Genomic DNA, 27,648 nt, shown 5'->3' with positions numbered 1-27,648 from the left:
ATATTTAATGCATACAAACTGTGAACAAAATAAACTGTTGGAGGTGATTTCAAAATAAACAATCCCAATCATGTGCTTGAAAAGTTTGTTGTCAATTTTTTTATCTTTTTTGGGCATTTTTAATAGTGGCGTGTCATGCATCAGACCCAAGTTCTGGTTGCCGAGTCATCAAGGTGTTGGTTCGAATCCTGGTCAAGACACTTGTGTCATTGAGGAGTAACTATAGTTAAGAGGTAATTGGGTACCTGTGAGTGCAGAGTTGGTTCTTATGATTTGATTTAGCTTGGTACGCTACATAGTTGGTAGCACAGGCTGTAGACTCCCCAGGGAGCTGAGATTAAAGACAGTGGACACTATTGGTAATTATCAAAGACTAGCCTTCACAGTTGGTGTATCTCAACATGTGCATAAAATAACATACCTGTGAAAATTTGAGCTCAATCGGTCATCAAAGTTGCGAGATAATGAAAGAAAAAACACCCTTGTCACACGAAGTTGTTCGTGTTTAGATGGTGATTTCGAGACCTCAAGTTCTAAATCTGAGGTCTCAAAATCAAATTCGTGGAAAATTACTTCTTTCTCGAAAAGTACGTCACTTCAGAGGGAGCCGTTTCTCACAATGTTTTATACCATCAACCTCTCCCCATTACTCGTCACCAAGAAAGGTTTTATGCTAATAATTATTTTGAGTAGTTACCAATAGTGTCCACTGCCTTTAAAGAATGAAATAAGTGGCCAAGTTACGGTGCTAGGCACTTTTGAGGGTCCCCTTGTTTCATACATGGAAAAATTTAATAACAATTAATGGGTACTTAATAAGTCACCATCATTACTCCCCCAAATTTCGGGTACAGTTCCAAATCCATCAAAACACTCCACTATATGGCGACTCAAACCTAACTGTTTAGACTGATAAGATTGTTATGCCTGTTCCAATGAAAAGCAGTTGTTATCCGTGCCTGCATAACCACAAAATCAGACAATTTACCCAAATGGAATTCCAGGGGTGGATTTCACAAAGAGTTAGGACTACCGGTAGTCTTATCTCGAGTTAGGACCAGTTACTCGTCCTAACTTAGGACTATCCATGCAATTTGTATATCTCCTAGGACTAGTCCTAAGTTAGGACTAGTCCTAACTCTTTGTGAAATCGACCCCTGAGGCCATAACTAAACATGGTGCGGTATGTTGATGAATATGTGCAGGATTCCCGTAAATTAATTTACTACAAAAGTTGGCCATTGAGGGCGCTGTCAGTCGAACGCAAGATGGACATTCTTCTCCTGGTCCCTCCGGACTATTTCGCTCTGTTTCGTGACCTCGTCAACTTTCCGTTGAAGCATAACTGTTGAGAAAAAAGAGAGTAGTAGCCGGGTAAAAGTAAATATTCATCACTAGAGGTAGAGTCTCGGTCATTAAAGGAACACGTTGCCTTGGATCGGACGAGTTGGTCTATGAAAAGCGTTTGAAACCGTTTGTTATAAAATGCATATGGTTAGAAAGATGTTTTAAAATTAGAATATAACATGATCCACACAAGTATCACTCAAAATTGGACGGTTTTCATTTTACGTCGCGAACTAACACGGTCGGCCATTTATGGGAGTCAAATTTTTGACTCCTATAAATGGCCGACCGTGTTTGTCGACGAGGTAAAACGAAAACCACGCAATTTCAAGGCATATTTGTGTAGATCATTGTATTCTACTTTTACAACATCTTTCTAACCATACCGATTTTATAAGAAACAGTTACAGAAAGCTTTTCAAAGACCAACTCGACTGATCCAAGGCAACGTGTTCCTTTAAGATAAAGCTTTGAAAAACCTCTAGTTACCGGGCAAGCTTAGTGGTTTAGTGGTAAGACATCTGGGCCCAATATCATAGAGCTGCTAAGCACAAAAATTTGCTTAGCAGCAAATTTCTTCCTTGATAAAAACAGGATTACCAACCGAATTCTTAGTTGCTGTATATTGCCTGTTACTTAGTAATCAGCTGTCGTTTGCTTATCCTGAAAATCACGTGGAAATTTGTAAGGTAATCCTGTTTTTGTCGAGGCAAAAATTTCATGCTAAGCAAATTTTTGTGCTTAGCAGCTCTATGAAATTGGGCCCTGCTCTCGAATGGTAAAAGACATGAGTTTGAATCCCCACATGAGTGAAATACCTTTGGATTTTATCCCAAACGACTCGAGGGAAAGTACAGTTTACAGCACTTTACATACGTTGGTGTGGGGGTCAAACAAAATTTATATTCTTTAATAAAAAAAATTAAAATAATACGAAAGTTTTATGTACATGTAGCACACATATAACAAGGTACTCAAGGCGCTAAGCATATACATTTCTTTTACAGAAAGATAGGTTATTGAAGTTATGAATTCTGAGACCCAATTATGTAGCACCTTATACCGGGTTTTCAATGTGCTATGGCGCATTCAGCAGCCACTGCCAGGAACACCGGGACGAACCCCTTCTCTTAGCGCTACTGGGATCTTTAACGTGCATTACACAACGCACGAGACCAACGGCTTTACGTCCCATCCGAAGGACGAAAAATGAACAATAAAATCAAATAAATACCTGTGTTTTGGTCGATCCACTGGAGGGAGTCCATGTGTGCATTAAGTATCTTGCCAATCTGTGTTATCTGCATTAAAGACATTGAAAGAAACTTCGTAAACAAAAATTGTAAACAAGATTGACATAACAGCCAAGCCTAGACTTACGATGATACTCAATGAAAACAGCATTGAATTTAATTTCATTTGATTAAAATCCAACAGCACAATGTGCGCTAATAACAGGATGAATAGAAAACAAGAAGAAATGTTCAGATTTAGATGTAGAAGGAAAAAAAACCGCACCCTGCTGGATCTCACTTGCTGGTAGAGCCAAGGTCTAGAACAATTCGTTACGGAGACCGTGCTTTCGCCAAAGCTGTTCCTGCCCTATGGAATAAGCTCCCTGTCGCACTTCGCAAAACAACATCACTCAACAAATTCAAGAGGGAACTAAAACCACACTTGTTCACTTAGACTTTCATTGGATATATAAGTTAAATTATGTTTATTCTTGTTTTTCTATTGTATAATGCTTTCATTTTGTGTAAGCGCCTTGATCGGTTTTCTGGAGAAGTGCGCGTTATAAATCCATACTGTTATTATTATTATTATTATTATTATTATTATTATTATTATTATTATTATTATTATTATTATTATTAAAAACACATGCAGTCAAAACCCAATCCACATGCAAGGCTCAAGTCCTGGAATCAAACCAGGGTCCACAACCCACAATCCACATAGAGGTGAAAGGCAGGGAAAGGTGTGAATTGCATGCCGATACCCGCAAATTTTGGCCGCAAACACAATTAATACAATGTTGTTGTTTTTAATTCACTAAAATCACATAAATCATCAAAGTAAAACCATTTTGCTCCAGCAAACACATTAAGACGAGACATAAACACCAAACAAAATATTCCTTCATGTTAGTTTTTTTCTTTTCAAGACTGGAATAAACCAAAATCTGCTGACCCATAGTAGACCAAAGTGACGCCATTGGATGTTTTGAATGTTGACAAATTTTATACCTGCAGTAAGCCCGGTTCATACTTCCTGTGAATGCGAATGAGATATGAATGTTGACGTCACAAATTCGCAACGAATTATTCACAGCTGTTCAACTTTGCTCAACTCACTTGCAAATATCGCTGCGAAAGGAGGGTTGTGACGTCAAATTCACGTCAATATCGCTTTGCATTTGCATTCGCAGGAAGTATGAACCGGGCTTTAGACAGGTATGGAAAATAATGGCAATTTACACCAGTTAGAGACTTGCATTTTTTTCCCCCACTCATATGAGAACTTTATCTGCATTTAGATGAGTATATCATAAAAATTAATTTGACTTTGGAGCCCAACTCTAACGTGTCTGAGTGCGAGTCCAGGGACGTGCTAGTGTACTCACAGGGTCGCTGGTGTCTTGGGGAGCGTTGGCCGTGTTAAGGTGTTCGATGATTTCTCTGAGATCTTGCACCATCCTCTTCAGCTGTCCGTCTATGTTCTCAGCGAGCTGATACCTGGCAGAAAAGGAACAAAGAAAAAGTCAACCCTCTTACTGCAACGTCCCTGCAAGGTTTTAAACGGACGTTTAAGAACCAGTTACTACTCTTTTATTCCCATTCATAAATGCCCTTTTCTTAAAAAAAACTTTTAATTGAAAATTCAAGGTTTGAAATATTTTTTTCTAAAACTTTGTGAAGAGTCTGTTGCTCGTGGGTTGTGTGTACGCGCACGCGCTTAGAAATAGATTATGCGCGCGCTTAGAAGTAGATTACACGCTGTTACTAATAGCTATGAATTGCGTTCCGTGTGATACTATTGCGCGCCTGACACGCGGAAGCCAGCCGGTTATAAACACTCGTCATTATCAACCGTTTAAACACCCCCACGTGACGCGCTCTGAAGGTCGTTGGTTCAAATGCTGCTTGAGTAAATTCTTCTTCGTTCAACCCCAAATCATTATTATTTTTATTTAAGAAACATGAAAGCCTAAACGCAAAGAAGTGGCTTACGTTCTCTCTCGTTCCAAGTCGGCGTGCTGTGAGTAGACGGATCCATGCTGTTGGTTACGGACTCCCTCCTCCAGGGGTACCAGCATATCTTCAAGCTCTCTCTGCTGGGACATGATGAAGTCTAGCTCATGCTCAAGTCTGTAATAATAATAATAAACAACACTTTATGAAGCGCACAGTATCTAATGACAAATGCCATTCAAGGGCGGCGATTCGCAAAGACATATGTCCAAGACTTAAAATGATTGTTTGAAGATAACAATTTGGGGGGCTAATCATCCTTACTCGCAGCTAAAAGCTGAATTGCGAAGGACACGGCTACAACGTGTTCGAGAAGCAGGCATGCAAGGGCGCCTTTGGCTGCCAGCCACATCAACCCATTATGACCACGGAGCACAGCCAAGATCAAAAGTGTTTGATTTTTCCCGAGAGAGGAAAACCGGATAGTCTGGAAAACCCTTGCGGCACAGCAGAGAACCAACGCACAACTCAACTCACATATAGCCCTGGCCGGGAATCGAACCGGGGTCGCCTTGGTGAGAGGCGAGCGCTTTACGCACAAGCCAACCATGCCACCCGTAAGAGATGAGTCGTGAGGCGTCATTTGAAGATTGAAGGATTGTTCTAATTCCTGAGGTCAAGCGTAAAATAATTCCAGAGCAAGGTGCAATCCAATGTTAGAGAAAGCTCCGTCTCCATAGCTAGCAAGGCCAAATATAGTCATGTGGAGTGTGAGAGTCGAGGACCTTGGGTGGGTTTCACAAAGAGTTAGGACTAGTCTTATCTCGAGTTAGGACCAGTTACTCGTCCTAACTTAGGACTATCCATGCAATTTGTATATCTCCTAGGACTAGTCCTAAGTTAGGACTAGTCCTAACTCTTTGTGAAACCGACCCCTAGAGGTGGAAGGCAAGGACAGGCATACAACTGCCCATTGACAAAAAAAGAGGAAAACTTTCAAAGGCACAACGCAAGTGCGGAGCGAGGCAGCCGAAACGCCACGGGACATGATACCTACAATGGTACCCTAGAAAATGTTGAGGTTTATTATGCTCCGAGGTGCATTGCTAGCATGAACTAGGCTCATTTTACATTATAGTCGTTGTACATTGTTGTTGCCAGATATATGTTAGGCTAAAAAAAATATTTAAAAAATAGCGCTTATCATTTTTTTTTTACGCGGAATTCCGCGGAAACGCGGAAGAGTTGCATGCCTGGCTTAAGAATTCTCACCTTTGTTGGTCTGTCTTTACTTTTTCCAGGTCGCTGTGCAGCACTGTGATCTGAGAAACATAAAAAACATTTAAACTTTTAAAAGTTATTAACAAAATTTATTGCACAGAGTTCTAGGGAACATATTACAAAATTCATAAATTTTATAACAAATGATGACGGATGGAAAAATCAATGAGGGCGCTGGGTGAAACAAGGCAATCAAGAGAGGTCGCTCTTCATGGCTCTCTGCTCACAGACGTCATTCAAAGTTATGCGAACCAGAATATGTATATCAACCAAATTACCATGCCACGTGTACCAATAATATTTTCTGCTTAAGCTGCACTATGAAATTGGGCCTTGACATTTCAAGAAGTTTGTTTTTGTTTGTTGTTGTGAAAAAACTCGCACATTTCGCAAGAATGGAAAATTCCTTTACCGTTTCTCCGTTTTCCATGAGCATTCTGTCCCAGGCGTTGACCTGCGTTGCCTGTTTGAGGAAGATGGACTCTTGACCTTCAAGCTGTACCGTCCACTTGTTGATGTTCTGCTCTAATTGATGGTAGCTCATGGTGGGGCCGTGGGTCGTTGGGGCGGCAGTCCCAGTTGTTGTTCTGCGTAGGAGGTTCATATTATACGAATAATGAATGTTTAAAGGGATGCTGCAGTGAATTCAAATAAAACAGTTAATTTTGCTGTAATTTATTTCTGATATATGTATTGAACATCAATAAAATGTGTTTTGTTTTTTCCCCGACATATCTCACTTGCGTAATTAGCAAATAAGTCATGCCCCCCCCTTTTGTGGATTGTTACCGCCCCCCCTACCATCGACATCACGTCGGAAATTCAAACATATCGTCGGCAAAAAGAGTCTGGTCCCTAACTACACGCGCCTAGGTACCAGGCCACACAGTGCTTATGTCTCTATATGCACACAGCCAGGGGGCCCGACGGCTCGGGTTACCGACATGACGTCACGTTTATGCAAATGAAGGCTCCCTTTTAGGGGCGGGGTGGGTTCCCCTAATTTCTTGAAAACCATTTTTAAAATACTTGCGCATTTAATAAAAAAAATAAAAAAAATTTCAGGTTTAAAAAGTCATGTTTAGTCGTTTAAATTATTTTAAAAAAACACTGCAACCACCCTTTAAAGGCACTGGACTAGTTTGGTAACAGCTTGGTAGACCAGTATTCTCACATGGTACATGTATATCCCAACATATATAAGCATAAAATAAAAAAATCTGTGAACATTTGGGCTCAATTGGTCATCGAACTTGCAAGAAAATAATGAATGAAACCCTTGTTGCACAAACTTGTTTGCCTTCGGTTGCCTGATACGGGCTTCGTGCCTGAAGTCTTTCTCGGATTCAAATATTTTGGTGAGACAGTACCTCTTTGCTCAATACGTGGTAAGACAATGGAGCTTAGCCAGAAATAAGTGTTTTACTTCTCCAGAAGGCGAAAACCCAGAGGGTCTGAGAAATACCCTGATGGCATAGGAGAAAACCAACCCCCAACTCTACTCACAAGGCCCTAGCTGAGAATCGAACCAGGCCCCCATATTTTGAGCATTGTCCATGGCATATTATGTGAAAGTTCTATGGGGTGTCGTGGCCGAGCGAATAAGAGCAGCGAACTCGAGATCTGGTGTTTCTGTTCAGCAGAGTGTGTGGGTTCGAATCCCGGTCGTGACAATGGACCGTTCCGGCTTTCCACTAAGCTCCGCCCACCGCGCACGTGAGCAAGACACATGTACAAGCACTCCCAATGACATTCTGCACGATTCTGCCGCGCGTGCCAAATATACGCGCACGCATATGACCGAGTTTGTCCGACCACAATCATTGCTGTGATTGGTCAATGGGTGAACGCGCACAGTTTGATTGACAGGCCGGATCAGTCCATTGTGTCCTTGAGCAAGACACTTAACTATAATTGCTTCTCTCCACCCAGGAGTAATGGGTACCTGTGAGGGCAGAGTCGGTTCTTGTGATTGATAAACTTAGTGGCTACATATTTGGCAGCACCGGCTGTATACTCCCCAGGGGGCTGAGATGGTTTAAGGACTGATTTAAGGCCCAGTGACCAGGGGTAATAATGTGCAAGCGCTTTGAGACATGATGTAAAAAGCGCTATATAAAAACCCGACTATTATTATTATTATAAAGTTCATGTATGTTTTTCATTCTGAAACAGCATTATCTATTAAAACTCCTTACACAAATTCTTCCGGCAAAAATTTGGTTTTGCAATTTTAAGAAAGGAAAACTTACCCTGGCTTGGCTGCTGTAGTAGTAGCACCCAATCCACCTACAAGAAGACAAAGTTGAGAGAATAGGTCAAATTTGTTTACATTAGTGCAAAGACTATTCAACTACATACATGTATTAATATTATTTTTTATTTTTTTTTTTTTTCCTTCCTGGAGGGGGAAATTTATTCAAGTTTCTTCAATGTACATGTACAAAGCTACACAAACTAAAAATAACGTTACCAGCCTTACCGAGTGAGAGGCCAGTCGTGCTCTTTGCTGTTGCAGCTGTACTGGTGGCTGATGGGATACCTGTAAAAGAAAAAATTGCGATAAACCCATTCCAATGAAATTTGCCAATTGTGCAAAAGAAATTCATTCATCAGACTCAAACCCAACATGAAACATCATTTTCTTTTAAAACACAGTGAGGTACTTTTAAAGGCAGTGGACACTATTGGTAGTTACTCAAAATAATGATTAGCATAAAACCTGACTTGGTAATGAGTAATGGGGAGCTGTTGATAGTATAAAACATTGTGAGAAACGGCTCCCTCTGAAGCAACGTAGTTTTTGAGAAAGAAGTAATAATCCAAGAATTTGTTTTTGAGACTTCAGATTTAGAAATTGAGGTCTCGAAATCAAGCATCTGAAAGCACACAACTTCGTGTGTCTGACAAGGGTGTTTTTTCTTTCATTATTATCTCGCAACTTCGATGACCGATCGAGCTCAAATTTCCACAGGTTCGTTATTTTATGCATATGTTGAGATACACCAAGTTAGAAGACTAGTCTTTGACATTTACCAATGGTGAACAGAGCCTTTAAAGGAACGTTACAGAATTGGTTAGAAACAAAAATCGTGAAGATCACAGATTTACATAAAACTTACACGGTCTAATGATGCTGATAGAAGAAAACATCCCTTGAAATATTTCTGTCTGAAATGTCATATTTGATGAGAAACAAATAATCTAATTGAGCATTTTATTCATTTTTGTTTTGGCATCGATGCAATGCAAAATGTGTAACAAGTTTTTCACTACTTTCTTGTGACCCAGATGACCGATCAATCTCAAACTTCTCCAGGCTTGTCAGTTTATGTATATGGTGGGTTACATAAAGTGCTTACACTGCCAGCAACTGTTTCGTCAGCAAAAACCAATTCTGTAATGTTCCTTTAAGTTCTGGTCAAATTTTTGCTTTAGAAGTTTTAAACCACTAAATAAAAGTTTCCTACTTACTGAGTGATAGTCCAGTCCCTGCGGCGCTGGCAGCTGCAGTCGTCGTTGGTTTACCCAGTAGTGTGCCGAGGCCTTCTGTCGTCTTCCCAGCTGCACCCAGGCCTAAGCCCATTCCTTAAAGAGACCAAAATAAAATCACAATGTTTAAACAGCTACCTGAGCGGAATGTTTTCAACGGAAATGGTATTTTTACTTGTTTATAATGCACTTGTTCACCATTTTAATGTAATTTTGATATGTGTACACTTCTGAACTTTTCGTAATTATCGAGTAAAAAATCAGGCCCCTACCTAAAGGTTTTTTGAAAAACTAAAAACACTTCTGCCGTTGAGAGCGGGCGTCAAAGGACAATGCCACTGACGTCATTTGTGGGAGTTTGCTTTGTTATACATCCACGCTGCAACAAAGCGGCTTTATCTACTTATGACGTTTTGAGAGTGATTACGTAACGGGGCTTTTCGCAAATCTCGCAGAAAAGCTCTGGACAAGGGCATACAAAATGATTGTTTTTTTACACATCTGAAACCTATTTATAATCATATGACTCGATTTCATCGAAAACATTTTAAGTGGAATTCAGCAAAGTTCACGACTTGACATTTTCGTTCAAGCAGGTCTTTAACGGAAAATTCTAAAAAGGATTGGGTGTTAACGATAAATACCAAGGGTTGTTTTAAAGACAATGGACACTTTTGGTAATTGTCTTTAAAAAGACCAGTCTTCTCACTTGCTGTACATGTATCTCAACATATGCATAAAATAACAAACCTGTGCAAATATGAGCTCAATCGGTCATCGAAGTTTTGAGAAAATAATGACAGGAAAAACACCCTTGTCACACGAAGTTGTGTGCTTTCAGATGCTTGATTTCCAGACCTCAAATTCTAAATGTGAGGTCTTGAAATAACCTCCTTCTCGAAAAGTATTCCACTTCAGAGGGAGCCGATTCTCACAATGTTTTGTACTATCACTAGGTGCCCATTACTCGTTACCAAGCAAGGTTTTATGCTAATATAGTAATTACTAATAGTGTCACTGCCTTTTAACACACAAGTATACCTTTCTTTGTTTTTTTGAATTGATCTATTGTTTTTAAAATCCTATGTAAATGTAGTTGTATACAAACAAATTGACCCTTACTTGTATACAAAAAATTTTAAAAACTTACCAGCTGATGTTGGTGTGGCAAATCCGAGAGACTTTGCAGCCGTCCCCATTCCAAGAGATGCGGCTGAAGTTACCGGCTTGCCCCCGAAGGAAATCCCCTGCCCTGCGGAGGTCGCCCCAGCGGTTGTTGGTGTGGCACCGAAACCAAGAGAGGCACCGCCACCGAGCCCGAGAGAGGTACCCCCACCGAGCCCTAAGGAGGCACCCCCACCGAGCCCTAGGGACGCTGTCGTCGCGGGCTTAGCCCCGAAACCCAACCCTAGTCCTGCTGACGTGGCAGCAGCAGTGGCGCTGGTCGGCGTTGCTGTTGCGACTGGAGTACCGAAGCTGAGTGGTTTAGCACCCAGACCTAGGTTGAGGCTGGCGGTGGTTGCTGCCGTGGTTCCTGAGGTATCTGTAGTGTGCAAGGAACATAGAGTTATATATAAGAACTAGAGGGCGCACTGGTGATGCTTCTTGCACAAACGCGACGGGACCGCAAGGAGACGCGCGCGCCATTCTGTACGCGCGTTAAATATTAAGTACACGTAGGAGTTTATGTTTATCGAACACAACACGATGCTGTATTGTCAACTTACAAAATGGTCGCACATGGGTATCATCCACTAGGAGCCTGGCTGGTAGAACAGAATGTAATACCTTCCCAACTTTTAATGAAGCAATCGTGGTTAAGTGCCTTGCTCAAGGACACAAAGTGTCATGAGTGGGATTCGAACCCACACTCTGCTGCCGACAACACCAGGGCCCAATTTCATAGCGCTGCTTAACGGTAAGTAAATTTTCTTACGGTAGCAGAAAAATTTGCTTAGGTGCAAGCATATTTCACAGATTAGCAGAAAAATTAGGCTGCCATATTGCGTGTTTACCATGTATTTGTATTGATACGTCAATATGAAATGAAGATCGCACAGTAAGCAAAAAAACGGCCCCTAAGCAGTGCTATGAAATTGGGCCCAAAGCTTAGGTCTGGCGAACTAGACCACTTGGTCAAACAAAACATTTGCTGCTCGATTTACAAACTAATATGCAGTTTCAATTTCTGGGACTATGCAGTTTCAATTTCTGGGACGGATTTTTTCAACAGCAACATTCAAAGAATTTTGAGATTAATTACAAAAAAACGTTAATCCGGAGGTCGTTGGTTCGAATCCCACTCTTTAGTCAATTCTTTGTTCAACCCCAAAAATCATTTCAAAATTTACCCAGTCAGTTTCCCTTGTGGTGTATATTGATATCTGAAACAAAAAGTCGCATCCCCTTAAAGGTGATCCCCTCGCTGCCGCTTCCCAGGTTGTATCGTAATTTGGGTGGGATCCCTGGCTACACAGCAGTTAACGGTTGTATGGCTTCTGACTGGCACCCCCGAACAAAGATATTGACAAAATAGGGACACCGCCAATATAGGGCTAGATAGCTCAGTTGGTAGAGCGCCGGCACGTTAATCCGGAGGTCATTGGTTCGAATCCCACTCTAGTCAATTCTTTGTTCAACCCCAAAAATAATTACAAAAACAACGAACAATAATATATTCATACTCAGACTAAGCACATTTCCTCCCGTTCCTGGTTGGATGCTGCCCAGGCTGAATCCACCCGCACCCTGTGCTTGACTGCCGAGTGTCCCTCCAAACCCCAGACTACTGGGTGTCGTTGTTCCGCCAAAACTAACGCCGGTGGATGCTGGTGTGGCTGCCCCACCTCCGAAAGAGAACCCCTGACCTGCTCAAAAGACGCAAAAGCATTTTTTATTAAACTTTAAACCAACTTCAAACCAAATTTCAGAGAGCATCTTAAAGGCTCGGTCCCACTGCAGCGATATTGAGAATGATAACGATAACGACGCAAAGAGAACGCATTCTATTGGTTGAATGGCTGTGCGTATTCTGCGTCGTGCAATTCAACCAATAGAATGCATTCTGTTTGCGTCATGATCGTTTTCGTTATCACTGCAGTGTGACTCGGCCTTAAAGGCAGTGGACACTATTGATAATTGTCAAAGACTAGCCTTCACAGTTGGTGGGTCTCAACATATATATGCATACAATAATGAACCTGTGAAAATTTGAGCTCAATCGGTCATAGAACTTGCGAGATATGAATGAAAGAAAAAAACATTCTTGTCACACGAAGGTGTGTGCGTTTAGATGGTTGATTTCGAGACCTCAAGTTCTAAATCTGAGGTATCGAAATCAAATTCGTGGAAAATTACTTCTTTCTCGAAAACTATGGCACTTCAGAGGGAGCCGTTTCTAACAATGTTTTATACCATCAACCTCTCCCTATTACTTGTCACCAAGAAAGGTTTTATGCTAATAATTATTTTGAGTAATTACCAATAGTGTCCACTGCCTTAAAGGCACTGGACATGTTTGGTAATTATCAAAGACCAGTAAGTGGTGTTCAATTGGTCATCAAAGTTGGCAGGTTGCACAAATTTGTGTGCTTTCAGATGAATTCTTTGAGTGGGAAATTGTTTCATACTATCAACAGCTCTCCATTCTAGCTACCGGGCAACCTCGGTAGTCTAGTTGGTAAGACACTGCTCTAGAATTGCAAGGGTCATGGGTTCGAATCCCACCCGAGTAACATGCCTGTGATATTTTTGTTCACAGGACTCGGGAAAGTACTGAGTATACAGTGCAAACACACATCGGTGTATGGGTAAAAATCAAAATTAATAAGCTCTCCATTGCTCGTTACCAAGTAAGTTTTTATGCTAACTGTCTTGAGTAATTACCTATAGTGTCCAGTGCCTTTAAGCAGAATTGAAAATATTGCTTATCATTTGTCTGCTAAGCAGAAATGAGCAGGATACCCATCACAAATTGTACACAAGAACATGGTAGTTAAGCTGGTAACCTTATTCTGGTAAAACACGGACTACAGAATAAAGAGCTTACCTGCTGGCTTGCTGCTGGCAGCACCGAGTCCAAAGCCAGCTGCAGGTGCTGCTGCTGCAGTCGTGTTTGGTGCGACTGCAGCAACTGGCTGTGATCCAAAACTCAATCCACCTATGACATGATACCAAAAAAAAAATATTTTCATTTCAGATACATTCAGACATGCCAACCTCTGGGATCACAAAACTGTATTCTGAAACCCCAAAACCTGTATTTTGCATCAACATCAATCAATACATTGTGATAACATTGTTCAGAAAACATGTAATAACTTGTACTAAGGAAAACTAAATGAACAAAAAATAGAAAATAGCTTGACGTTAACATGTAGAAAAAAGAAGAAGCAAAAGCTTGTTTTTCCTCTGCCCTAAAGACAAGGACAATTTACACAAAAAAAACGAACACAAACAAACACCAGGGACATGTACATTATGCATGAGTGAGACTGGACAATAGATAAATAATTATTAAAATAAAAGAGCTATTATTACATGTAAGTGGTGTATAAATCAATCAAAATCTTCTTGGAAGCTTTTTACAAAAAAGAAAACACACTGACTGACTGTTTAAGTTAAAAATATAAATTTCAAAGTTGGGAAGGTAGTGCATTCGGCTGTACCAGCCAGGCTCCTAGTGGATGATACCCATGCTTATATCCTTAGAGATTGTGAAGGGGGTAACACTTTTCAGCCCTAGGAGAAGGTGGCAAACGTGCTCCTGGTGACAATAAGCCATTTGCGAGTTAAATTTGAATAATGTCCAGGGTACAATGACAATGTAAATTTTCAGGGCACCACTGCAATTACTATGGATGCTGTGGGTTCTTTAGACACCAGCTTTGACCCAAAACCAAATTATTCCATACAAATTGTTAATGGTTAGTTATTTTTTTTTGCGCTTAAGCAGCTCTATGAAAGTGGGCCCAGGGGTGGATTTCACAAAGAGTTAGGACTAGTCTTATCTCGAGTTAGGACAGTTACTCATCCTAACTTAGGACTATCCATGAGATGTGTGTATCTCCTAGGACTAGTCCTACGTTACATGTAGGACTAGTCCTAACTCTTTGTGTAATTGACCCCAGGGCCCAATAGACTGTGCAAGTCTCGCGCGCAGCGAAGCGAGAAAATATGACAACTGAAGAACTTGATTTTTCATGAAATTAAATCTTTGCTTTAATTTATTCTTACTGCTGAATCTTAACAACAAAAATACCCATTAGAGCTTGTTTTACATGTACATTAGTTGTTAGTTTTAGCTTTTAAAACAAAATACACAATTATCGGTTAAAGTCTATGTATAGACAAAAGTAAAACTCTGGGACAAGGATGTTTATTTGATCTTAAATTTTTTGAAACCCCTTTTGTAAATCTACGCCTGAATCTGAAACTACTAAAAGCTGGTTTATACGCAGACGCATGATGGTTGCGAGGGCATTAGACTAACGCGTGATGCAGTTTAAAGAGGAAACCGAAGCCTAAGGGACCAATGAAAAGGCTTTTCATCCCGAGCGACCAAAACAAGCGTCTGCGTCAGTTTTGTAATCGGAGATGGGTACAAAGTCTTAATTTTTTACAAGTAACCTGACCTGAGGTCAAGTTGAAATATCGGTTTTTCTTCTTTATTTTGTTGAATTTATTTTTTTACTTTTATAATGATGTTAACTAGTATTACATTTTCATTAACATATGTCATTTTTATGGTCATAAACTACATTAAACTAAAGTAATGGACGAACCAAATCTCCCCAACGTAAAACTCCATAAGGTTGGGACCACAATGGTCCCGGAAGTAATCAAATACGCACAAAACTTGCACAGTCTATTTCATAGAGCTACTTAGGCAGAAAATAATGCTTAAAAATTGTCTGCTACGCAGAAATGGGCAGGATACCAGTCACAAATTACACATGCGACATTGTACTTTGGCTGGTAACCTTATTCTGGTAAGCATTTAATGTTGTTGTGCTTTACTTATAATCAACTTTTGTGCTTAAGCCATTCTATGAAACTGGGCCAAGGTCGTGACACATGTGTCCCTGAGCAAGACACTTAACTATAATTGCTTCTCTCCACCCAGGGGTAAATTAATGGGTACCTGTTTGAAGGCAGAGATGGTTCTTGTGAATAATTTAGCTAAGTGCACACATGGAGCATTAGTGAGCTACATGTACATTTTGTAAGTGGCTGTATACTCCCCAAGGAGCTGAGATGGTTTAACATGTTTTAAAAAGGAACACGATGCCTTGGATCGGTCGAGTCGGTCTTTGTAAAGCGTTTGAAACCGTTTGTTAAGATAGATAATTTAAAAGTAGAATATAAAGATACACACAAACATGCCTCAAAATTGCATGGTTTTCCTTTTACGTCGCGAAGAAACACAGCCGGCCATTTTGTGGAGTCATAATTTTCACTCCATAAAATGGCCGACCATAAGGTTTATCGCGAATAGCAAAATATCAAGAGAGGGCACTGTTGAACCCACACAAAGGTATAGGGGTTGTGTGCTCAAGTCGTAGAAACTGCATAGAAACCGCCCCATATTCCTTCCCACAATGCATTGCGTTTCTGAATCACAATAAACCTTATGTAAGTTCGCGACGTAAAAGGAAAACTGCAATTTCGAGTGATACTCATGTGTGTGATTATATACAGTATTAAAATATCTTTCTAACCATGCATTTCATAAAAACGGTTTAAAATGCTTTCAAACACCAACTCGTCCGATCCAAGGCAACGTGTTCCTAGAAGGAAGGATTATGGCTCTAAAGGTTATTAATGTTGGAAGTGCAATGATCTTTCTTTGGAATTGCGCTATTAATATATAATATTAATATTGTCGTCATGGGGATAGTCTGTTCCCCAATAGAGTTCACGGCTAGACTCAGTGTAATTATAGAGTACATTTCTCTAATGGACAACCAGTATTAAAGATGCTATACGTGTATGTCAGATATTTGGCCCGCTCTAACAAAAATTTAAAAAAAATTTCTTTTAATGGTCAGGAACCTTGACAAAAAATTCAAACATTTCTTATAAAACACATAAGAATTGGTCACGTGATACATTGTCGGGATCCCGACAAAAACTAGTTTTGAGCACTTTATTTCACTGCTACTAATAATTGGCGGACTTTTTCGAACAATGGCTCAAATGAAAGCTTGTAACTTTCTCAACTCCCATCAAAATACCTATTGACTTTTAAATCAAAATTTGGAGGGTGTCAAATTGGCCAAAAATCTGACATAGCATCTTTAAGTGAGTCTGCACAACAACTCTCACTTAAAGACCAGTCTTCTCACTTGGTGTATCTCAACATATGCATAAAATAACAAACCTGTGAACATTTGAGAGCAATTGGTCATTGAAGTTGTGAGATAATAATGAAAGAACAAACACCCTTGAATGAAAGAACAAACACCCTTGTCACACGAAGTTGTGTGCTTTCAGATGCTTGATTTCGAGACCTCAAAATCTAAACTTGAGGTCTCAAAATCAAATTCATAGAAAACTACACTTCAGAGGGAGCCGCTTCTCACTATGTTTTATACTAGCAACCTCTTCCCATTACTCGTTACCAAGTAAGGTTTTATGCTAACAATTATTTTGAGTAATTACCAATAGTGTCCAGTGTCTTTAAGCTAAGGCCTCACATAAAGAACCTTTACTTGTGCATTTTTGAAGCTAAAATGCCTTCAAAAGTGTATGCTAATTGCCGTTTTCTATTCATAATTAACCATCAGAGCGGTGGGTGTTATTGACAGTTTAATGGTTTTTATTATTATGGGCAAACTACAAAATGCCTGCATGCATCACAAATTATAACTTTTCAAGTACACAAAAAAAGTTGCACAAGTACGATAATGGTGCTTACGGAAAACATACAAACATCATACGTGCTGGCCTCGGCACTAAAAGAGTTAAAGGAACACATTGCCTTGGATCAGTCGAGTTGGTCTTTGAAAAGCGTTTGTAACCGTTTGTTTTAGAAAAGATTTGTTAGAAAGATGTTGTACAAGTAGAATACAGTGATCCACACAAACATACTTCGAAATTGCTCATTTTCCTTTTACCTCGTCAACTAACATGGTTGGCCATTTATGGGAGTCATAAATGGCCGAACGTGTTACGTGTAGTTGGCAAAGTAAAAGGAAACCCACGGAATTTGGAGGCAAATTTGTGTGGATCATTGTATTCTACTTTTAAAACATCTTTCCAATCATGCATTTTATAACAAACGGTTACAAACGCTTTTTATAGACCAACTCGTCCGATCCAAGGCAACGTGTTCCTTTAAAGGCAGTGGACACTATTGGTAATTACTCAAAATAATTATCATCATAAAACCTCACTTGGTAATGAGTAATGGGGAGAGGTTGATAGTATAAAACAATGTGAGAAACGGCTCCCTCTGAAGTGACGTAGTTTTTGAGAAAGAAGTAATTTTCCACGAATTTGATTTCGAGACCTCAAGTTTAGAATTTGAGGTCTCGAAATCAAGCATCAGAAAGCACACAACTTCGTGTGACAAGGGTGATTTTACTTTCATTAATATCTCGCAAATTCGACGACCGATTGAGCTCAAATTTTCACAGGTTTGTTATTTTATGCATGTTGAGATACACCAACTGTGAAGGCTAGTCTTTGACAATTACCAATAGCTGAATAGTGTCCACTGCCTTTAAGGGTTGCTGTAAGTACTGACTAAATACATATTTTAAAAGAAAAGGTTGGTACAGTACATACATTATACTCGTCTTGTACAATGTGCTAAAAGGGAAGGTACAAAAAGTACTCAAAACAAATATTAGTGTAAAACCTTACTTGGTAACAAGTAATGGGGAGAGTTTGATAGTATTAAACATTGTGAAAAAAGTAATGGGGAGAGTTTGATAGTATAAAACATTGTGAAAAAAATACCTTTGAAGTAACGTTGTTTTTGATAAAGAGGTTATTTCTCAGTAAGTCTTTTATTCTTATCTGAAAGCACACAAATTCGTCCAACAAGGGTGTTTTTTCTTTCATCATGTTCTCGCAACTTCGATGATAAATTGAGCCGAAATTTTCACAGGCTTGTTATTTTATGCTTATGATGGGATACATCAAGTGAGAACACTGGTCTTTGACAATTACCAAACATGTACCTTTCCTTGAAAGGCAGTCCAAATGTAATGAAGGTAATGGACAGTTCATTAGTGCAATTCTTTTAAGTAAAGTCAATTTGACAGGGGTTATTAAGCTTTCAGACATAATCACTCTCGCCAGCTTCGGTTGTGAGTCTGGAAGATTTCGCTCAATTTGCAGCCAGACTGGATTGGCAGAAGTCGTGCGGCTGATACGCTATTTCATTGCACTTGAAGTTCCAGGCTGCTCAGTAGTTGCACAAACTAGTGTATGTATAGTGTATGTATAGTGTATGGTTGCTTCTCTGTCTAAGTGAGAGCATATACACCGACTGACACAATAAAAGGATAAAAACAGATCCTTGCGGAACCCTACTTGTAGCTCTCACATCAAGGGATGAGCTGACATTGGACTTGATCAACTAGATCCAATCAATTGTTTTACAAGACATTGCAGCTGACTGAAAACTGATCCTTGTGGAACCCTAGTTTCAGGTCTGTGGATGAGCTGTGTATGACTTGATTTAACAATTAACTGTTCCGGGAGACATTGCAGCAGATTGAAAACGGATCCTTGTGGAACCCCAGCTCTCATGTCTCTGGAAAGCTGTGTAGGACTTGATAGAATCAAACAATTGTTCTAAAAAACCTTGCAGCAGACTGAAAACAGCTCCTTGAGGAACCCTACTTGTAGCTCTCACATCAAATAATGAGCTGACATTGGACTTGATCAACTAGAACCAATCAATTGTTTTACAAGACATTGCAGCTGACTGAAAACTGATCCTTGTGGAACCCTAGTTTCAGGTCTGTGGATGAGCTGTGTATGACTTGATTTAACAATTAACTGTTCCGGGAGACATTGCAGCAGATTGAAAACGGATCCTTGTGGAACCCCAGCTCTCATGTCTCTGGAAAGCTGTGTAGGACTTGATAGAATCAAACAATTGTTCTAAAAAACCTTGCAGCAGACTGAAAACAGCTCCTTGAGGAACCCTACTTGTAGCTCTCACATCAAATAATGAGCTGACATTGGACTTGATCAACTAGAACCAATCAATTGTTTTACAAGACATTGCAGCTGACTGAAAACTGATCCTTGTGGAACCCTAGTTTCAGGTCTGTGGATGAGCTGTGTATGACTTGATTTAACAATTAACTGTTCCGGGAGACATTGCAGCAGATTGAAAACGAATCCTTGTGGAACCCCAGCTCTCATGTCTCTGGAAAGCTGTGTAGGACTTGATAGAATCAAACAATTGTTCTAAAAAACCTTGCAGCAGACTGAAAACAGCTCCTTGAGGAAACCTACTTGTAGCTCTCACATCAAGGGATGAGCTGACATTGGACTTGATCAACTAGAACCAATCAATTGTTTTACAAGACATTCCAGCTGACTGAAAACGGATCCTTGTGGAACCCCAGCTCTCATGTCTCTGGAAAGCTGTGTAGGACTTGATAGAATCAAACAATTGTTCTAAAAAACCTTGCAGCAGACTGAAAACAGCTCCTTGAGGAACCCCAGATCAAAACTGACACTCCTCAGCGAGCAGAAAACTGACAGTTGTGACATCAAGGTGCAGAATTTTTACTGTTTTGAAGCAAAACACACCTGCTTGAAAAAGCCGTTAGCTCAATTACCCTAGCCCCTAGCCCCCAACAAGCTTCACCATGCATTCACTACCACTGGCTTTGATATTTCTGACCATTTTGCCACAATTTTGTCACAGTCAGTGCAGGCGAAGGCTCACACAAACCTTCCACCTGGCTGAAAACGGATCCTTGAGGAACCACATCTTTCATTGGGAGACGGTGCCCTCTACGGTGGCGTGCGGTCGCAAATGCTTCATGAACTCCAAATGCGCATCGTTCAACTACAATCTGAGCACCTTCGTATGCGAGTTGAACAGCGACACCAGGAAAGGACGTCCCGCTGACTTCGTGGAGACCCCTGGAAGTACTTACTACGGCAGCGGTGAAATCTCGGACTCGCCAACACCTTCAGCTCCTGACGCCAACAAGGTCAACACAACCGTTTCAGAACCAGGCAACGATAATGAAACCTCTTTAGCCCCTACCTTTGTAGACTACAACTGGACAGTTCCAGCCGATGTCGCCTCGACCGTTTCAGCACCTACGGCAGAAACTCCAACATATTTGCCTCTAGACACAATTGAAGCTACAGTTCCAGCCCCATCTTTTGACACCACGGCAACATATCATAGCTTCTGTCACATGCTGGCTGCACTGAGCCAAGGCAACGGTGAATCTTACATCCTTTTTACTTCTGGCAGCTACCAGGTGATACAGATCTACTGTGATGATGATAACAGCGATGCCTGGGGAAACCTCAGCTGCTTGTACGAGACGAATGGTTGGGCCTGCTATCCACAACCCTAAATCTAGACACTAGGGCCCAATAGACCGATCCAGTAGGCTCCGCCACTCTGCACGTGTGAGCAAGAACATGCGGGGCTCTCCAATGCCTTTCTGCACAACTCTGTCGCGCGCGCCAAGATTCACGCACGCATGTCGGACCTTAGTGTCGGACCTTCGTTGCGTTGTGACTGGTCAATACGCAATGGAGCGGAGCCTAATGGATCGGTCCATTTCATAGAGCTGCTTTTAAGCACAAAAAGTGGCTATATGAAAGGAGGGTTGACTGTGCACCAAGTTGATGCATTTATTACATATTGCAGGCTGGCAAAGTTTATCCTAGCTTTAAGTTCCACAGGTAAGGGCAAGGGCATCATGGCATTTTCTCCTTGGTAAAGGGCACCCGATGAGGAAATTATAAATTTCTACTGGCGGAGCATTTCAAGGGCACAAAGGCATTGACATGGGGGCATGGAGGCAACCGCCTTTGTTGCCTCCGTGAAGTATCTGGGCCAAACTTCATAGAGCTGCTTAGCACAAAAATTTGCTGAGCATGAAATTTCTTCTTTTGATAAAAACAGGATTACCATCCAAATTTCCACTTGATTTTCAGGAAAAACTAACAACAGCTGAATACCAGTAACAAGCAATATACAACATATGGACATTTGGTTGGTAATCCTGTTTTGTATCAAGGAAGACATTTCATGCTAAGCAAATTTGTGTGCTTAGCAGCTCTATGAAATTGGGCCCAGCCCTGCAAAAGTTTTATGAACCGTAATTTGAGACAGTTACCTGTGGGTTTAGCAGGGGCACCTAATCCAAATCCAGTAGTTGCTGCGGGCGTGGAACCGGACGTCGCCGAGGGCTGAGCCCCGCCCCCGAAGCTAAAACCACCTGCCATACCTGCTGTAGTTGCCGGAGCACCAGCTTGAAAACAGAAGAGGGGAAAAAAAACAATTTAAAACATCAACGCCTGGGGAAAAACTTTCAGTTCTTCAATATTTTGTTCACACACACCATGCAGATTATACAGTTATAGCAAAGATACATGTGTACAGTAGCCTTATAAAGGTTAGATATAGCAATACCAAGCTGGGAAAAAATTGAATTTTATTTTCTTCTACCTTATATAAAAATATATGGGGAAAAAAAAGGGTAAACAATTACATTCCTTGTCTGGTACAATGTGCATGTAAGGACCGACCCTGGGGAAATACAAAAACATTAGTGAACAGTTGAGATTCGAAAGCGAATACATTGTACACACGAATCTACACTTTAGAGTCTATTCTCTGACTTAAATTATTTCCCTCGTTGGTTATGCGACAGTTTCAATGAAATGGATTTCTCAATAGTTACAACACTAGTCAGTCTATCTAATTTCGTATACGTTTTCAAACAACGGTTGGTCACGTTTTAAAATTGTTTTACAAAAAAATAGGTATACTTTAATGCTTGCAACATTATCCAGTACTAGTGCTGGGCGAATAGTGAAATTTTGTTATTCGGATACCGCTGGCCAACTATCCGAAATTAACCGGATATTCGAATAGTTTTTTTGCCGCTAGAGGGCGCTGTTCGTTTGTGAATGAGATCTTATGGGCGGATTGATATTAGTTTAAGACAGTGTCACTCGGTTCATTCATAAAAATGACCGGATCTAATTTAAAGATGGCGATTTGCTTTTCCTTTTGATCGTGATTGACTCTACGTGAAGGAAAACTTTTGTAATCTTTGAACAAATTACGTCAGAAATGTCATTGTTTTAACTCTTCACGGAGGTGAGCATAGTTTAATACTTAATTTATGCTGTTTGATGCTGTCTTAATAGAAGTTTCATAAGGATTCACACAAATCATTCATATCAGTTGTCGCTCGACGTCCGCGGATATTCGAATATTAAAGAAATATCCGGTTACTCGGTTGTAATTACAAAACTATCCGGTTTATAAATAGCTATTCGCGCCCTATGCGGATATCCGGTTAAGAAAAAAAAGGCATTCGCGGTTACGGATAGGAAAACCTATTCGCCATTAACCGGATATTCGAATAATTCGCCCAGGCCTATCCAGTACAACGTCAGTTTGCTCAGCTAACGATTAAATTGTGAAGATCAAAAATCGTGAAGATTTACATAAAACTTACACGGTCAAATGATAATAGTAGAAAATGTCCCTTGAAATATTTCTCTCTGAAATGTCATATTTGATTAGAAATAAATAATTTAAAAACATAGAATTCGAACTGCATCTAGCTACCGGGCAATCTCGGTGGTCTAGTTGGTAAGACACTGCTCTAGAATTGCAAAGGTCGTGGGTTGGAATCCCACCCGAGTAAAATGCCAGTGATTTTGTTTTTCACAGGACTCGGGAAAGTATCGAGTATACAGTGCTACACACATCGGTGTATATGGGTAAAAAAAAAAAAAAAATTAATATTCTTTATCACCGATGCAAATTTAACATCTATTAAATTTAAATTGTGTTTAAAGTGATTTTTCTAAACTGGAAAATGTTTTTGTAAATTGAAAGATAACATATTTTCAGCTATGCTTTGTAGAAAATGTCTCTTGAAATATTTCTCTCTGAAATGTCATATTTGATTAGAAATAAATAATCTAATTTCGCGTTTAGAGCTTATCGCTCAGTAAGCGTTTTATTCATTTTTATTTTGGCATCGATGCAATGCAAAATTTGTAATCAGTTTTTCACTAATCTCTTGTGACCCAGATGGCCGATCGATCTCAAACTTCTCCAGGTTTGTCAGTTTAAACGTATTTTCATGACATTGTTTTACTATAGCACCTCAGCAACTAACATTTTAAGGTACGCTCTCTACTATCATTATCTTCAAACGGTGTAAGTTTAATGTAACTCTGTGGACATTGTGTTTTGTGTTACAGAAGTACCAAAATCCTTTAAAGGCAGTGGACACTATTGGTAATTACTCAAAATAATTATTAGCATAAAACCTATCTTGGTAACGAGTAATAGAGAGAGAGAGGTTGATAGTATAAAATAGTGTGAGAAATGGCTCCCTCTGAAAAGATGAAGTTCTCGAGAACGAAGAAATTTTCCTCGAAATTGATTTCGAGACCTCAGATTTAGAATTTGACGTCTCGAAATCAAGGGCACCCTATGAGGATTTTTTCTATTGGGACATCTCAAGGGGCACCAAGGCAACGACCAAGGCAAATCATTCACCAAACTAGTGCAAACCAGGTTGGTGTATCACTTTGAGCTAAAGTTGGTGTGCTTTATAGTTTCTTAACTGTAAAAAAAATCTCTTACATTCGGCCTCTGGCTGTGGTGACATTTTCAATCACTAAACCATTTTTAGTTCAATTAAATTCAATTCAATTTAAAAAAAAAAACTTAATCATCCTTTGCAGGCAATTACCATGGCAGACCAGCTCCATATAAAAATATTAAGAGAAAGTATACAATATATACAATAATTTAAAAACATAAAGATGACTTGACAAATTGACAAGGCAGAGGATGTACAAATGGTTGAAACCACAGCAATTGGAAAAGTTTCAGCATGGCGCCACCACTTTTTCATTCGATATGAAATAATATAGTATCTAATCTACCTCAATGAGATATCCCTTTTTGTAAAAATGAGTGAAAAGGTGGTGGCGCCATATGGAAAGTTATCCCAGCAATTATATATACAAGTGAATACTATTTTTTTTTAAATCCAGTTCAATTTACCTTTAAAACCTGATGACCCTCCGAATGAGAATCCACCCGTACCGGCCCCCGCAGCGGCAGTGGTACCTGCCGCTGCCGTAGTGTTAGCAGTGGGTGTAGCTCCAAAGGAGAAACCACCGGTGGCTGCAGCGGGGGTGCTCCCAAATGAAAAGCCCCCTCCTGCTCCTCCTGTGGAAGGTTGGGCACCGAAGAGATTGCTCGGTGGATTGGACATCGTGGATGACAAACTAGTGTGTTACTGCTGGGCGTTGGGTGTTATTTGACCTGTGTAATTATAAGCAGTCAAAAGGTCCCGTGAGTTACATCATGTCGTGCATGGAGGAAAAGTATTAGATTTTGTCAAACTTCACAAAAAATATGTATGAATAATATGTATGAATAATAATTTTCATTGATCATATATTGTCATGAAATTACTTTTCAGACAAAGTTCAGGAATCATTGTGTAGACTCTGGAAGGGATCGCACAATTAAAGGCAGTGGACACTATTGGTAATTACTCAAAATAATTATTGGCATAAAACCTTTCTTGGTGACGAGTAATGGGGAGAGGTTGATGGTTTAAAAAAATGTGAGAAATGGCTCCCTCTGAAGTACCATAGTTTTCGACAAAGAAGTAATTTTCCACGAATTTGATTTCAAGACCTCAAGTCAAGTTTAGAACTTGAGGTCTCGAAATCAACCATCTAAACGCACACAACTTCGTGTGACAAGGGCTATTTTCTTTCATTAAATATTATCTCGCAACTTCGACGACTGATTGAGCTCAAGGTTTCACAGGTTTGTTATTTTATGCATATGTTGAGATACACACACCAAGTGAGAAGACTGGTCTTTGACAATTACCAATAGTGTCCACTGCCTTTAAATAATAATAATATTGGAAAAGTTTCCGTACGACGCCACCACTTTTTTATTTGATATGAAATAATACAGTATCTAATTTACCTCAATGAGATATCCCTTTTTGTAAAAATGAGTGAAAAAGTGGTGGCGCCATACGGAAAGTTATCCATAATATTAATAAAGTAATGTTATTTTTTTTTTTTATTAATTAAATGTAGTAAAAATGAAACTTTAATTTGAAATTTGAAATATAAATTTAATTTTAATTAATCAAGTTAATATAACCATAACTAGCCTGTATATACAGCAAACGACGTGTACGTTAAATGTTCGTATGTTTTAGTGCAATCAAACAAAAACAATTTTTATATCTCAGTCAATGACGTTCGTCGGTCGAGTTGTCTCCACAAAGCGAAGTCTAGTGTAAATCGCCGGCCGCAACAACATTGTTGGTCGACAGTCAGTAGACGGTCGCAGAAGCATTAGACTGAAAATGAAGTCCTCACTTCTTCACTGTGAAAGTAACAATAAATAAATTACCTTTCTATTTTGACCAGTTTCACAATCATTTGAAGTTTGACAAACGAGAAGACAGTCGTCCAAGTGAAACTTGAAGGACAGAACACGCGCGAGTAAACTTTTTTTAACAGGTTTGTTAAAGGGCGCCCTCAATAGGGCTTACTTAGATAGTTGAGTGATTGATTTTTATGCAAATTATTTTGTCAATAAAAATTCTGAAAGTTTTCATTGTTTATAGTGTAGTGTATACACTCCCTCCTGATCCAGGATTCTGCTAAATCTAGGGTGAACAAAAATTGTTTCAATGCATCAAAAACCAACCACAGTTGTGCAAAACCTACATAAGAAAAAAATCTTATATTATTAGTAAAAATTCTGACTGAAATTTATGATGACAAAAAATAGCAAAGTAGACATGGTAGAATATGGAATTAAGACACTGGTTTGAAGTTGGCTAAAGAAAAAAAATCACATCACAAACTCACATCATTTTGGGTCAGATATGGTCAAGAATTTGTAAGTGTCGTGGCCAAGCGGTTAAGAGCACCGAATTCAGTCGACTCTGGTGTTTCTGATCAGCAGAGTGTGGGTTTGAATCCCCAGCCATGACACTTGTGTCCTTAAGCAAGACACTTTTAAAACCATTTGCTTCGTCCTTCGGATGGGACATAAAGCCGTTGGTCCCATGTGTTGTGTAATGCATGTAAAAGAACCCAGTGCACTTATCGAAAAGAGAAGGGGTTCGCCCCGGTGTTCCTGGTTGTGGCTGCTTATAAAAATGCGCCATAGCATCTTGTAAACCCGATAAGGTGCTAAATAATTGGGTCTCAGAATCACTGCCATAACCTATCATTGTGAAAGTTTGTATATATACTCAGTCTTTGAGTACCTTGTTTGGTAGATCTGTTCGCTGTACAAGACTTCGATATTATTATTTCTTTTTGTAGGACTCATACACAAAAATTGAATTAAATTTACTCCTGTCTGATTTCCTTGTGGTATAGTATTACAGGTAGGCCTACTTGATGTGTCGTAACCAGTTTGGTGCACCAAACCCATGGTTCTGTTGGCTAAGTCATCAGGGTGTGGGTTCCCTTCCCGGTTGTGACACATGTCCATGAGCAAGAAAATAGCTTCTCTTCACCCAGCAGTAAATGACCGAGGACAGAGTTGGTTCTTAGTGAATGATTTAGCTTTAGTGCTTTAAAAGTGCAGGCTGTATACTCCCAAGGGAGCTGAGTTATGGTTTAAAGCCATTGGACACTTTCTGAACAAAACAAAAATTAAAAGTGGACAGATTTACAAATAACTTACAGGGTTTACAGAAGGTAATGGTGAAAGACTTCCCTTGAACTATTATTCCATGAAATGCTTTCCTTTTTGAGAAAACGTTAAAACAATTATCAATTCTCGATATCGAGAATTACGGATTTATTTTAAACACGTCATCACACGGCGAAACGTGCGGAAACAAGGGTGGGTTTTCCCGTTATTGCTCTTGACTCTGATGACCGATTGAGCCTAAATTTTCACAGGTTTGTTATTTTAAATACAAGTTGTGATTTAAGAAGTGTGGGCCTTTGGACAATACTGTTTACCGAAAGTGTCCAACGGCTTTAAGGAATGAAATAAATGGCTGTGAGGACCAATGTTGGAGTGCCATAAGCATTTCTGAGCGACGAATTTGTCCGCTATAAAGAAGCCACT

The 27,648-nt window shown here is 39.8% G+C and overlaps 1 protein-coding gene across 1 annotated transcript; it reads right to left on the bottom strand.

Moving 5' to 3' along the window:
- Positions 1-24: 24 nt before the first annotated feature.
- Positions 25-26,070, bottom strand: LOC139943001 (uncharacterized). The gene is made up of 15 exons (XM_071939814.1): positions 25,963-26,070; positions 24,577-24,840; positions 21,653-21,787; positions 13,363-13,473; positions 11,999-12,181; positions 10,465-10,857; positions 9,297-9,410; positions 8,305-8,364; positions 8,075-8,111; positions 6,235-6,409; positions 5,814-5,863; positions 4,581-4,718; positions 3,974-4,085; positions 2,582-2,648; positions 25-1,345 (listed from the first exon to the last, which is right to left on the bottom strand). Exons 2-15 carry the CDS (start codon positions 24,788-24,790, stop codon positions 1,254-1,256), a joined length of 1,881 nt encoding a protein of 626 aa, XP_071795915.1. The 5' UTR covers positions 24,791-24,840; positions 25,963-26,070; the 3' UTR covers positions 25-1,253.
- Between the last annotated feature and the right edge of the window lie 1,578 nt (positions 26,071-27,648).

The sequence above is a fragment of the Asterias amurensis genome, chromosome 10, assembly GCF_032118995.1.
Source record: "Asterias amurensis chromosome 10, ASM3211899v1".
Taxonomy (NCBI): domain Eukaryota; kingdom Metazoa; phylum Echinodermata; class Asteroidea; order Forcipulatida; family Asteriidae; genus Asterias; species Asterias amurensis.
This window is presented reverse-complemented; position numbering and strand designations above follow the sequence as displayed.